The 15,041-nt window shown below is 39.8% G+C and overlaps 1 protein-coding gene across 4 annotated transcripts in view; it reads left to right on the top strand.

The window, feature by feature from the left end:
• The window catches only part of LOC117413331 (pro-neuregulin-2, membrane-bound isoform-like), a 399,323-nt gene extending 391,894 nt beyond the window's left edge, over positions 1-7,429 (top strand). For 2 of the 4 annotated variants that reach the window (XM_058996667.1, XM_058996666.1), the window contains exons 8-10: positions 951-1,078; positions 1,527-1,751; positions 5,802-7,428. In XM_058996667.1, coding sequence (XP_058852650.1) covers positions 951-1,078; positions 1,527-1,751; positions 5,802-6,459 — 1,011 coding nt within the window. In that variant the 3' untranslated portion in view covers positions 6,460-7,428. Of the gene's footprint in view, positions 1-950; positions 1,079-1,526; positions 1,752-5,801 lie in introns of all 4 variants that reach the window. The other 2 variants (XM_058996665.1, XM_034022369.3) reach the window with 2 other exon arrangements.
• Positions 7,430-15,041: the final 7,612 nt, after the last annotated feature.

The raw sequence follows: 15,041 nt of genomic DNA, 5'->3' as shown, positions 1-15,041 counted from the left end.
ACTAAGATGATATTAGTGCTAGTTTTATATCTAGTTCTGTTCCTCTCAGAAAAAAAAAAAATATTGATGTTTTTATTTGACAGGGACATGTCACATTTTTGACATGTCATAAGATGCATTGCACCCAGATTTAGCTGTTTGCACTTGCTTCAAGGTTGGGCTCTACAGACATTATTCACAGAATCTTAAGGAATGTTTGGTTTAGGATTGTTTTTAAACCCATTTTCATTAAAAAAAAAAAAAAATGTAAGCACAAACTCTTTAACCTAGGAGAATGCTTATAAACACCCACACACAAAAAACAGTCCTTAAAATATTATTTTATAAAATATTTTGTTCAGGGATTTAATTTTATTTGTATTTTTTTTTTTTTTTTAATTTTGATTAATTAATTGTGCTCATGATATTCAATAGTTTTAGTGAGACCCAATTTACCAGTTTGATATTTAGGTCCCTATTCACAGGATTTTTTTTTAAGGCATGATTTGAGTGTTTAAACATTCTTAGGTCAACAGTGTTTTGAAAAATGATGATTATCTAACAAACCCTTCCTAAAACAACTGTAAACTTAATTTTATTAATTAAAAATGGACTTTTCTTAACGTCCTGTGAATAGGGACCTACATCTCAAATTAAAGTAAAAACAGTAAAACAATGAGATATGCACTCTAGTGTATTTTTATTTGATTGTAATAAAAATATGAGTAACCAATGGTAGTCTAGAGTGTAGCGTGAGTGTTTATAGTGTTGCCATCAGAGTCGGCTCTGATGCACTGCCATAGCAGTTAAAGTGCATACAAATGAAATAGAAATGCAGTTTGGTGTGCATGTTCACATTACGAGACACACTTACAATCACAGCTTGGTGCTCTCTGCAGCAGGACTGGAAAGCAGACACTGGTGTGCAGAGCCTCTTCTAATTGACTTTGGGATCTGTTTTCCCGTTCCAGTACATTTCGAAAAGCGTTCCAGCTACTGAACATGTGATACGGCACGACGCGGACACTTCATTTTCTGGCAGCCACCCTTCATCTGTGTCTCATCATTCTTCGACAGTGACCCACACATCCAGTCACAGGTAATGACATCATCGTTAATGAAACGCACTTGGAGAAAAGTTGCTTAGTTAGTATCCTGGATATTGGAGATGTAATAACTAAGGCCCCAACCATTTTTGGTAAAATAAGGATCTGATTGATACGCAATTACAGATGCCATGCAAAAATACCCAATTTTCTTACCTCACATATTCTCAAAAGTCCCTGGCTATTTTTCAGATTTCCTGCCTCACCACTATAAATCAATTTCCTGTGTTACAGGTATGAGGACCCCAGCTGAGCCATAAGGCTGGTTCATAGTTCCTGTCACTGTTATCTAACCAGGATCTCAGTACTATAGATTGGCCAGTCTTCGAGTATTTATTATGTTTCTAATGCTGGCACTATTGAGTGTTTAATAGTTAGGTAAGGAAGCTATTTAGAATGAATAAGTCTGTGAGATGTAGTGCTATATCTGTTTCTCTACAGACATGAAGACCGCACGTGGAGCTTGGACCGGACTGAGAGCGTTATTTCAGACTCCCATTCTGGCATGATGTCATCATCGGTGGGGACCAGTAAATGCAACAGCCCTGCCTGTATCGAGGCTCGAACCAGGCGCGCGGCTCACTGCGGCATCAACGAACCACCGCGGCCCATGGTGCAGTACAGAGACTCCATCGACTCCCTCTTAGACTCGCCACACAGCGACAGGTTCGAATAGCATTCCTATTCCTTGAGAAGAAGGTCAATGACAATAGTGACAGAACATTTCTCCACAACACACTATTCATTATATAGGTCTCAAATGTGCAGCTGTGACAGTAACACATGTTATAGTAAACATTTTAAAAACATGGTAATGGTACTACTCTTGGTTAAAAAAATGTTCCTGTTTACAAGCCATGCTTTCAGACTCTTGCACTTCCCTTGAGAGGAATTGTCCCCACCCCTTCACTGGCTTCTTTCCTGTCAATAAGCAATCAGCTACTTCCCCTTTTGACTGACATTTTTTCAGCCAGTTGCATGATTTGACCCAGAAGACACTGTTGGATGGAATCACCCAGGATATGCAAGTGCAAACAGATAACCCGAGAATACATAGAAACTGAGAGCTTTCTTTAACTTAAAGTAGTACCGCATGTGTTTCTTTCAAAACTGCACATTTGACCCCTCTGTAGCTAATGGAAGTGAAATGGCTCAAATGTATGGGTCTACAGTTACTTTAATACATTGTCATCAAAAGATTGCACTCTGACCAAGTGTTTAAAAACATCACAGATACATTCTCATCCAAATATTGCTATATTACAAGCAATCCAGCGGCTTGATGTTGACAACTTGAATCTCTTTTCTGGAAAGTGGTTCCTGCAGTTTCGGATTGCTTTGTAACTTTGTATTCATTACAGATAGAAAAGAAACCAGGGTTTGAGAGGTATGCAGGTATTTGTAGTCTCTTCTCCTAAACTATAAAGCACTCTATAGTAGGGAATTTAATAAAACCCAAAGAAACACAATGACTTCAACAGCAAACCTTTCATGTCTTTAAGTGTTTAGTCATTGAATGTATTAAGTTTTGTTTAGTGTTTATGCATTTAGCACTATTAAGTGTTCTATAGTTATGGATGACGTTTACAGTAAGGGAAGTTAATAAGGTGATACAGTCTGTGAAAGACCTTGTTTTTATAGTTACATGAAATTACCATGTTTATATTTGTTTAAATAACAGATTTATAATTGACTGTATCAAAAAGATATCATGCAAAGGAAACTCATGCATAAATGAAGTCTGAAATACATAATACACATTTGTAGGGTAAAATAAAACTGATAAACAATATTATTGAAGTTAAATATATGTTTATAACTTTAAATACACGCACTCGTGGTGACATCATTCATGACCCCTCTTCTCTCTACTTCCTGAGTATTCTGCCAGTAACAACACAGTCAAACAGCACAGACATTCCTTTAAGCTGCACAGAGACATTCCTTTAAGCTGCACAGAGACATTCTTTTTGAATCTGTTATCAGTGAGCTTCACCCTCCCCCATGCAGAGGCCCCTTTTGCATTCCTGAGCCCAAACACCACAGCCAGTTTCTCAGTGTGTTTGCTGTAGAAAATAAAAATGTTAAAAGAAATAGTTGTTTTAATATATATATAAACTATTAAACAATTCCTACACATTGCACTGTACAGAAGAGTGTTCTGAAGGTGACATGATACCAGTTTTATTTCACTCTTTATTGTACTAATTATTTGTCAGCTAATTCAAAATTGAAATATTTGTTTGAGATTTTGGAAGAATATTCCAGCACTGTTTTGTTTTTTTAATAATTGCTGACAGTTTGCATGCTTGCTCTAGCAGCCCATCCCCAAATCTTCACTGTGGTTCCTTGGTATCCTGTTTATCTCAGTGACGTGTACCATTCTGAAATTCAGCAGCAAAGTCATATCCGTCTTTTCCAGTTTAGCAGCTTTTATCACAAAAAATATATCATCTCTATTTTGTTTTCTTTATTATTATTTATTTCTTATTTCTTAGCAGACACCCTTATCCAGGGCGACTTACAAGTGCAGCTTGCGCAATGGGCAATGGCAATGGCATTAGGAGGCTGTATGGTCCAGTGGTTAAAGAAAGAGCCTTGTAACCAGAAGGTCCTCGGTTCAAATCCCATCTCAGCCACTGACTTATTGTGTGACCTTGAGCAAATCACTTAACCTCCTTGTGCTCCGTCTTTCGGGTGAGATGTAATTGTAAGTGACTCTGCAACTGATGCATAGTTCACACACCCTAGTCTCTGTAAGTCACCTTGGATAAAGGCGTCTGCTAAATAAACAAATAATACTGCAAGTAAAGCAGGGCTTACTGTAGCTGCAGGTACTGTGCAATTTACCAGCAGGACAGGAAGCCTGGCTACCCGATCTGGAGCTGTTAGTAAGGGAAGCAAAATCAGTAAAGATTATTACAGGTAACAATTGCCAGTAAATGTGATTGTTATTATCCCAGTGCGTTCGGCTCTGGGTTTATATTGTACCACATAACTGAAATGTTACTTTGTCGGCTTTTCAGATAGACACGTACCAATAACAGGAAAGTTCAGGAAATAAATATTGGTCAGGGTTTTTTTCATTTTTTGTTCCAGTATCATACAAACCAAACATCGATACATAACAGTGATGAAGGCATTTTACCCTTTATCTCGGGAAACACTTTCTGTATAAAGAGTGACAATAAAAAACAACCATAGCAAACGATGCCCATATTAGGCACTTCTTATGACTCACCATGGCCCTCTATCAATTTGGTTGCGCATAGAATCTTCATAACCATCATTTCTTTCATTTCAATGTGATGGAGATGTTTACAACAATAGCTACACAAAGAGGCCAACTGAACGTACCCCTCTGCTGCACATTTGAGCAGTTATTGGCCGCTGGTCAGTTAAATGCTAGTTAGATATGCAAGCTGCCACCAGAACAAACAGAGCAGTTCATGAAATAGTTTCAGTTTCAGTTTCAGTGTTTGAAACAGCCCTCATTTAAGAGATCTCATCTGATTCCTAGGATATATATATATCGTGGGGTCTGAACTGAGGTCCAGTGCATTATGGAATTCATTTTAATGTAACGCTTTTGACCTACAAGGCAATCCAGAACACTTTCATGCATTTCTGACCTGCTGGTCCCTACCAGTCTCTCCAATCTCTTCCATCTTCCAATCTGGGCTTGCTCTGTGAGCTTTCAGCTGCAACTCTGATGCAGCCTATTAACTAGGAGGTGTATGCAGGGTGACAGGGCTTTTAGATGCAATGCTGCTACACTCTTGAGTACCCTGACGCAGCCTATTAGGGATTTTGAGACTGGAACAGTTTTCACTACCACCCTTAATTCTTGTTTGACTTGAACATTTAAATGATATGAAAGCATTTGGACGGGCCTTGGTTGTGAAAGGCACTCTGTAAGTGGCATGTTGTTGTTGTATATACAGAGAACCTAGACGGGAAAGAAGTCATTCAGAAAGGGGACTCTTTACAAGTTACTCTCCACAGTGCACTCATTCAGAAAGGGGACTCTTTACAAGTTACTCTCCACAGTGCAATCATTCAGAAAGGGGACTCTCATTTTAAAAGCTACTCTACATACTAAGTGCTTTTTCTACCTCTTATTAGCACCAGCAACAGTCTGTCAGACCATGTGACCTACAACAAAGGAAGTGAGGTTACCTGGGCACATTAGTATAAGCATTTCATTGGGAGTGCTGTATTTATAAATAGCTGTACATACCAATTGCATTTGATTTTTTCCTGACCTAAATTAAAGGTGTAGACCGATTATTAATATAGGTTATCTTACTGTACATCATTAAAAAGAAATTAGTAAGAGATCCTTTCCTTTCATTTCATTAGAAAATACATTAAACAATACAATCAAACTCAACAACATGTCACTTATACAGTGCCTTTCACAACCAAGGCCTTTCCAAATGCTTTCACTTCATTTAAATGTTCAAGTCAAACAAGAATTAAGGCGGCAGTGAAAACTGTTCCAGTCTTTTTAAATTATTTGAGTTTTGTTGAACGTAAAAAATGTATTAGAAATGAAATCAAGAACATTTGTGTAGTTTATTATAAGATTTACAGTGGAATTTAGGATTTGGCTGTTTGATTGTGTTGTAAAATGCGATTTACACGGCCCATAAAGCCATGCAGGAGGGTGAGGCTGCAGGAGCTGCACTCACCGTTCTTTTGTCCTTTTTGCAGGTACGTGTCGGCTCTGACTACACCAGCCAGGCTCTCTCCCGTGGACCCCCATTACTCACTGCCTACCCAGGTGCCTACTTTCGAAATCACTTCTCCCAACTCCAGGCATGCTGCTTCCCTGCCCCCTGCGGCCCCCGTCACTTACCGCGTGGAAGAGGAACAGCCGTTGTTACGCAGATACCAGGTGCCGCTGCAGGATGTCCAAAGACATGACCCGTACCGGCAGCGGCGTAGCTATCTCAACGACAGCACGGGCAGCCTGCCGTCCAGCCCCCTCCGCATGGTGGAGGATGATGAATACGAAACCACCCAGGAGTACCTTTCCTCGCTGGAGCAACCAAAGAAAACAGCCAGCAACAGCAAACGGTGGAAAAAGTCCAAACTCAACGGGCATGTCTCCCACCGGGGAGAGGCCGTGAGGGACGACAGCTCACGAAGCTGCATGTCTGAAAGTGATTCGGAGGAGGAGCACGTTGGGGAAAGCACTCCTTTCTTAAGTATGCAAAACATGAACATGGCGGAAAATATAGAACCGTCGACTGTATACAGACCGGCAGAGAGCAGGACTTATTATTCATCTAACAGACACAATGCACGTGGAAATGTACAAACCAGAGGAACACACACAAGAGCAAAACAAGACTCTGCTCCTCTTTAAAAAGAATGAGGAAGAAAGAAAGAACCCGCTCGAGACCTGCACCTCCCACAAATATCTTTATTTTATATAACAGACAGATATTCGAAACAAAGGAAATGTTTTATTTTCATTTTAGCAAAAGTTGTCTACTAGCTAACAGCAAAGACTTTTTTATAGGGAAAAATATTTATATGTAAAATTTGATTTACAGCTTACCAGAAAAGAGAGAAGACGTGCCAATTTTTCACTACTTAAAGATAGAATAATATTGTGGTGCCTTTTGCTGTATGCTAATGCCAGAGTTCCTGCTAAGGTTTGAGTTTTTTGTATCCTTTCTATACAGACTCATCATTTTTTATAGACACGTTTTCTCCCGATTCTGTTTCAGGGGGGCATTTTCCCATTTGAACAGTGTTGATGAATATGATCATACATGCTGGTTAAGCTCTCATGCAATATAAGTTAGTATTTTTACATTAAAAACCCATGGATGCATTAATCAGTTTTTAACAGAAAGATGCTGTTGTAATTCTGAGGTGAGTATGTGTCAACAGAAGGTGTAATGATACAACATGAAACCTGTGAAGAGTGCCGACGTCAAATGATCAAAGTCACTTCTCTGGCAACATTTTAAATTTGTGTATTTATTGTAGTTTGATTGGGTTGTTAAATCAGTTAAAACTCTTTATTTCAGCAGTAGGTTTTCATTTAAATAAGGGACCTGAGGAATAGGGAAGGGGAGTGGTGGATCATTTAAATAAGGGACCTGGGGAATAGGGGAGGGGAGTGGCAGATTGGTTAAATAAGTGACCTGGGGAATAGGGGAGGGGAGTGGCAGATCATTTAAATAAGGGACCTGGGGAATAGGGCAGGGGAGTGGCAGATTGGTTAAATAAGGGACCTAGGGAATAGGGGAGGGGAGTGGCAGATTGGTTAAATAAGGGACCTGGGGAATAGGGGAGGGGAGTGGCAGATCATTTAAATAAGGGACCTGGGGAATAGGGGAGGGGAGTGGCAGATTGGTTAAATAAGGGACCTGGAGAATAGGGGAGGGGAGTGGCAGATTGCTTAAATAAGGGACCTGGGGAATAGGGGAGGGGAGTGGTGGATCATTTAAATAAGGGACCTGGGGAATAGGGGAGGGGAGTGGTGGATCATTTAAATAAGGGACCTGGGGAATAGGGGAGGGGAGTGGCAGATCATTTAAATAAGGGACCTGGGGAATAGGGGAGGGGAGTGGCAGATTGGTTAAATAAGGGACCTGGGGAATAGGGGAGGGGAGTGATAGATCATTTAAATAAGGGACCTGGGGAATAGGGGAGGGGAGTGGCGGATCATTTAAATAAGGGACCTGGGGAATAGGGGAGGGGAGTGGCAGATTGGTTAAATAAGGGACCTGGGGAATAGGGGAGGGGAGTGGTAGATCATTTAAATAAGGGACCTGGGGAATAGGGGAGGGGAGTGGTGGTTTATTTTTGAGAAGTACACAGGGTATTGGCCATGATTATGATTGATCCATGATCTCTACAGTTTAACTTCTATTTAAAGGACGCCACCTCCTAATAGTAACACCACGATGGGGCATTACTAGAGAAGGTAAGAACTTACTAAGAAACAGCGCCCCCTGTTGTTTCACCAACACAAGTTCACACCTGGACTTAATATCAAAGAAATGCGACTTGATGATTTCACGTTTTTGCTCTTCATGTATATATTTACGCATTCAGGATGGGCCAAAAGCTGCACACCATACAGAGTCTATTTAGGGCAGCTTGTGTTGAGCCCCATTGTCTCTTTCTGCTGATGCCTCTGGTTAATGTGTGGAGCCAGCCATTCATTCTCTTTGTACTTGCCTCTTGAAATGAGAAAGCAGTCTAAAGGTGACCTCTCCAGTGGCCAGCCTTTTCTTTATCCATTTTTCCAATGGCACACAACTTTCTCCTCACCTCCTGTATATGTGGGATCCAGCTGAATTGTAAACCCTATATTGCTAGGGCTTGACTCAACCCTATTGTTAAATCTAGTCCCTACCCCAATGCCTGTACCCCTTCCCAATCCAACAATGCTAACAAGGGATTTAGAAAGATTATGACTGGGTCACAGTTCAGGCTGAGATATTTACACTAATTCTGTATTTTGTATTAAACTGGTCAAAACAATTGGGGTAGTTGAAATGTTGGGTGACGTTGTACTTGGGCCCAGCTACCATGGAGCCCCACTGTGAGCCCTGGCCTGTTTGACTGGTGGACAGTATATAGCGGCTGTGCATTCTGCATAACATTATATTCCTCATGAGTCATGCAAGTATAAGACGATGACACTGCTCTGGTATAAAGTGAATCTAACACAAAGGCAACATTCTCCATTTCTTTGAGAGAAAAACAGAACTACAACAAATATAAACTACTTCTTCTTATCGAAGGCACAGTGTTATTAGCATAATAATTAAAAGATTTTCTAGAGTAGAATCTGCTTTCCTTTTTAAGTCTGTCACTGGTAAATTGCAATGTTTTTTTTTTGGTTTGTTTTTGTGTTTGGGTAATGCAAATGAACACAGTGTTTCTAGTTGTTTACATGTCAAAGTGCCCCAATAGGATATTTCAGTTATTTTGTTTATTTCATAGCTTGACCTTTTTCAGAAAAAAAAACTAAACAAAAATCAACACCTTCTTTCTGCATGTCGTTGGCAATTCAGATTGACGGATGCATGGTAAAGTTGCAACAGAAAAGACTTCCAGTCTTAAGAAATGAAAGTGTGTTTAATTTAACATTCAGCAATAAAGCCTTTTTCATGTCCATTACTGGAAACTGCTGGAGATTTTGCCAGATTGTGGTAAATACTTGTAAAATAAAAACTGAACCACCTGTTCATATGAAAAAATAAATCTTTATTCATACCATTTTTAACATAATCTCTTCATCTCTATCAGGACAGGGTTTCTAAAGGTATGGGGATCATTAGGTTTTGATCATTTTAATTGAGCCTTTTCACAAACTTGGTTTGACTTCTGTATTAGTTTATTTTCAGACTTGCTCCTTTTGAATGTTTATTTGTATCACGCACCTTTTAGAGTATGCACATGACCTGGGTTCTTCACTGGAACACCATGAGCCCTGTTAATTATACCACAGGTTTCACCACTTTCAGTTTATGAGTCGTTTCTGACCAGCTGAGACAATGACATCTGTGGTTGAGTGGGGCGGAGACACTGGTATCCAAAGTGAACAGCAGGAAAGCGTCAGGTATGACTGACACCTGTTTCATCAGTTTTTCCTTAGCTTGGATATCTCTTCCCCAGCCGTATTTAGTCAGCTGCTGGTCAGAAGCAAAGAATACATTGAAAATAAGTTGCAAATCCCCTGCAACTCGATGGGTCGGCTTAAAAACAAATATGTAACGTTAAAAGGCGAGTAATTTATTACGGTGCTGTGTGAGTCACTTCTATAATTCTGGGAGCTCAATTGATTACTGGCTTCAACGTGCTGAACCCAAAGCTATGATCACATGAATATAATATTATTACATTACCCTCTTCTGTGATGGTGTTCCATCGGGCTTTATCCAGTGTTTATTGAAAGTGAAGCCGTTTTTGCCCTGTTAGTTTACACAGTAGAATTTTTGGGACAGGTACAGCTACTGTGTGTCTGAATTATGACCTTGAAAATTGTGTCGATGTGATAATTCTTATTCCCATGGTAATGCAGAGCAATGTGCTGTCTAATATACAGAATCTGTAGTACCTGTAGGCTATTGGACACCCAGATCAGCTTGTTGATGAGGCTCGGATGTTCCACAATACAAGCAGGTCCAGGTTGGGAAAGCTTTTGTCCAATTAAGATGGTTCAGGTCTGTGCTACCTGGGGATATGAGTGCCGCTGCCCTAATCTTAACCCTAACCCTAACCCAACCCTAACCCTTCTCCTCTGCATTACAAAGCAACTGTTATCGGTTAACGTCTAGTATACTCTTAAAATGGGTAAGTCTTTTTAATGCAAAATTCCTATCTGCTAAAGACAAAACTTTAAACAAAAAATGTTTAACTGGTGTAAATGCGTTGAAAATATGACCCAAAATCAAGACGATAACCAGTTCACGTACTGCCTTTTGTCAGTGTTTCTTAGAGTACAAAACCTAAGAAACAATCACGTCAAGTGACTTGCATCATAATGAGTAGATTCCAGGAGCAACTTCATTTTAAGCTTCGGATCTATAGCATTGTACATGAAAATCTTACATCTTACATCTTGAAATACTGTGGCTGTGTTAAGTAAGTGAGCCACTCGGAGCAGCTCAGTGAAAGAACGCACTTAACGACATGCTCAGTTCCGCTCCCCCTGAGCAGCTCAGAGCTGATTTCATCAGTAATCGGAGTGAGCGGAAAATTGCAGGCTCTAAGCCACGCAGTTACTTAACGCACCCTGTATAACCAATACAAGCACAATACAGAGGTTCTTCATAATCGCACTGATCTGAGTGGGATTATTAAATGCCAGGTCTATAGCCAAAAAGTAATTGCTCATTAATTACATAATTTCCTTTTTTTTGTATTACCGAGACGTGGCTTCAGCAGAATGATGGTGTTAGTCTGTCCTGCAGGCTATTCATTTTTAAATGATGATGTCAGACTGTCCTGCAGGCTATTCATTTTTAAATGATGATGTCAGACTGTCCTGCAGGCTATTCATTTTTAAATGATGATGTCAGACTGTCCTGCAGGCTATTCATTTTTAAATGATGATGTCAGACTGTCCTGCAGGCTATTCATTTTTAAATAATGTGTTAAATTCCGATTGCTCATTATTATTATTATTATTATTATTATTATTATTATTATTATTATTATTATTATTATTATTATTGAACTCAATATAAAAGTATGCAATATGTATAACACAATATGGCTACTTAAACTAATTAGCCACAAATTATACATTCAGGAGTGTACTAAAATTAGCTGGCTGCTTAAAAAAAAAAAAAAGAATACTAAAAGTGAGAGGATGGCTATTTAAATAACCTTTCACTGGACATGATCAAGAACGACATGGAGGAAGAGACCTCAGGAAATGATAATAGGAGATATGTGCTTTATAACTTAGATAGGAGTAAGGAGATTCCCCTTGGCTCGTGGAGAGCAGCCCTCGTGGAGGTGAGACCAAACTGTTCGATCTCCAAGGCTGAGAAGCACCCGATACTTCCCCCAAGGGGGATCTAGAGGTGAGAAAGTGGGAAGATGACAGAGTTAGACAGATTTTGCCGGGGGTCCCCCTTATCTCGCTGAGATCCTTCCTCGTGGAGGACAAAGCCAGCGTGGCTGGGCTTCTAAGGTTCGGAAGTGAGCTTCACTTACCCCAAAAGAGGACCCCCGGCACCCCACAACTGCACCACCAATACAAAACAATGAAAATGAATTATGAAATATGATTTTTTTTAATGAAGACTGATCTCACCATTCAGTGGGAAGGGAAAAAAAAAACATTTTGGGAGGAAACCTCTGGTGGTCCCATCAGAGAGATGGCCCCCACTCCAGACATACTAGCTATGCTATGTTGAGCCTGAGATATATTTTGGAGTGAAGAGTGGCTGCAAGACTCTACTGTTGTACAGGACGAGCGGCGCATTTTTTTGATTGAATACTGGTTGATATTATCTTTTGCTGATGAGGTTGCTGCGCCAATACAGAATGAATGAGGGGTATAGAATTGGGGGGGGGGGCAGACCTGCTTTAGAGGAAGACCTGCTGATGAGAGAGGAAAGATGATTAGAAAAACAGTTTTTTGCCATCCTACCTATTACAGGAATAACACCCTCTAGTCATAAATCGAGATCTTCAAATTTTGGTGAACTTCTGTATTGTATTTTATTTTATTTTTTGGGGGGAGGGGCTAATTTAATGTCTGCTACACCTTGTTACATTTTCTTATGTTTTTACAGTAAAGAATCCAGGCCATCAGAATATTGCTATTATGCCTAGTGGGGCCGCCAGGACCTCTTCTTCAAGCGGTGAGATTAGTCACAAAATAAAAAATAAATACAATTATTTAATTTGGAGGCCGATCGGTTCGGTCTCACCTCCGTGAAGGTGGCTCACCTCCGTGAGCCAAGGGGAAACCCTGTACTCTATTAACAATCTGCTTTCTTCTGTGCCAGTCTCCCTCTCTGGAGACACCTTCTTTGCATGTTTATTTATTTCGATCTTTTAGCGTTCATGTCTCCCCGCGTGGCTCAGCCTTGGAAGTCTGGCCACACTGACCTCCCTAATCTATCCACTATCCCTCCCTTCATTTCCCCTTGGGGGAAGCAACACTTGCTTCCTAACCTTGGAGGCCGATCGGTTTGGGCTCACCTCCGCGAGGGAGGCTCTCCGCAACCCAAAAGGAAACCCTGTCCTCTTTCTGCATTCACAAGCACATAATTCCTATTTCAATTCCCGGTTGTCATTCCATCCCAGTCGTTACTCCACACATCCCTTGCTCCTGCAAACATTTAAAAAAAAAAAAATACAACACACACGACACTTGCTGTGTTTAAGGAAGATGATATTAAACATGATATATGATATATATATATATATATATATATATATATATATATATATATATATATATATATATATATATATATATATATATATAAAAGACTGTTTAAGATTTCATCACAGTTCTAAAGACTTGTATCAGTCAAAGGTAATGGCATCTCAGATGTCATCCATAACTATTAAACACTCAATATTGCTGAGCTTAGAAATACTAAAAAAAACTTCTTAAGTTCAAGGTTTTGACTAGCCCTGAGTTTATGTGTCACTGACAAGGAGACTGCTAAAGATGGCTTTCTATAGGACTAGCCTACCCACTTGGATAGAAACTGTATCAGAAAGAATAAGGATATAGATAAGATGCAGGATTGTATAGACACGATATAACAGAAACCATAGAACTAGGACATGACCAATTAGCTAAATAATCATTTAAATTAATTAATTACCAGCCACTCTTCAATACCTGCAGCCTGTGAGTCTGAATTAGGTGGCATTAGGCTTGGTGGCATTCTTTGCATCTTGATAAGCAGTCAATTTCTGCCTCTGTGTGCATTTCCTTACAGCTGTGTCTTCACAGCCTGTATTTTTATTGTGAATGAGTTCAATTTAAAATGGAAGAGACAGTAGTGTGCCGTGACAGCGCTGGCAAGATAAGAGTGCTGGTGTGAATTTTAACAGTCCAGCCGGAGCCCAGACATGTTTCATTTCCACACAGTGTTTGGAGGCTTTCATCCCAAGCTTCTTATCAGGGCTGTGCAGATACTCTTGTTTACCAAGTCATTTCATTCAGCATGGTTTAAGTTTTTAGGTATTAATTAAAATGGAATTAAACCCTAGCAACGTGTTCATTGCACAACACAAAACAAAGCTGCCACTACACAATTATTGAGTACCAATCAATAACGATCTGAGAGTGTGATTTAATTTAGAGTCTACCAGGATCAAACCAACTAAAACCATATACTTGTCTTGCCTTTCTCTTATCCGTTTGATATAAATCTTTTGATAAAAATGCATCAGTGTTTGCAACTGTGAAATGGTAGTGTAGTGGCCAAGGCTTGTTTCCTGGCAGGAAGGACACCCTGAGACATCTGCAGTTGAGTGCAATGCACACTTTATTAACAAACAAAAAAACTAATGAAACAAAAGGCACAGGGGCCAAAATAAACAGTTCAAACAAAATAATATAGACTGGACATTCGCCTTCACTATACAGTTCATCACTCACCCCAAACAAAGGATTTTACTTCCTTAAATACATGTGATCTGCCAAATCTGCATTTCCACCACTTCTGTATTACTGCTGCCCTTGAATAAGCGCCTCACTCAGATATCAGATTTGTAATAGACGCCGCCCTCAAATAAATGCCTCTCTCAGTAATGAAACATGTACAATTCTTTCCCTAACCCAGCTCAAATAAATGCAGCACTTAATAAAGAAATGCGTAAAAAACACAGTATGGCAAAACATCACAAATAGAAACAGAATGCAATGAATAAACTTGAATACAATGCATTTAAAAGTATACAATTACACACTGGATCATACTGGTATTTTACTGTAAAGTTTATGGAACACAAACAAACAAAGAATACCGTAGGTACACAGCACTGTGTAGGAGTGAATACAGCAGCACTAAAATAAATAAATGAGGTGCTTAAATGTATTTCTGTTTTGTTTGTATGCACAGTATTTTGGCTAATAAGAGACGCTGCAGAATCCTGATCCAGACAGGAAGTTCGGAGAGTGGTGGGTGTGGTATTTTGGAGTGTCATGCAGAAGCTAGTGTAGCTCTTGCTGTAGCGTTGCTGTAGCGTTGCTGTTTAGGGGATAGCCACGGGATCAACTCATCTTCCTCACCAAAGCCCTGCCTGGATCAGAAGACCGGGAGTGTTTAGTTGTCTTGCTGGTTGAAGAGAAAGAAACGCACCGTATATTAAAGAGTTCAACCCTGCTGTAAGGAAAGAAAGGAAAAATATCCCGACCTCCTCTGTGTTCAATTGATATTCTCTCTTGTTATTATTTCCCTCTCCACGCTACACTGGTATGTGACCTCACCTAGTCAA

The sequence above is a fragment of the Acipenser ruthenus genome, chromosome 23 (genome assembly GCF_902713425.1).
Source record: "Acipenser ruthenus chromosome 23, fAciRut3.2 maternal haplotype, whole genome shotgun sequence".
Lineage (NCBI taxonomy): Eukaryota > Metazoa > Chordata > Actinopteri > Acipenseriformes > Acipenseridae > Acipenser > Acipenser ruthenus.
This window is presented reverse-complemented; position numbering and strand designations above follow the sequence as displayed.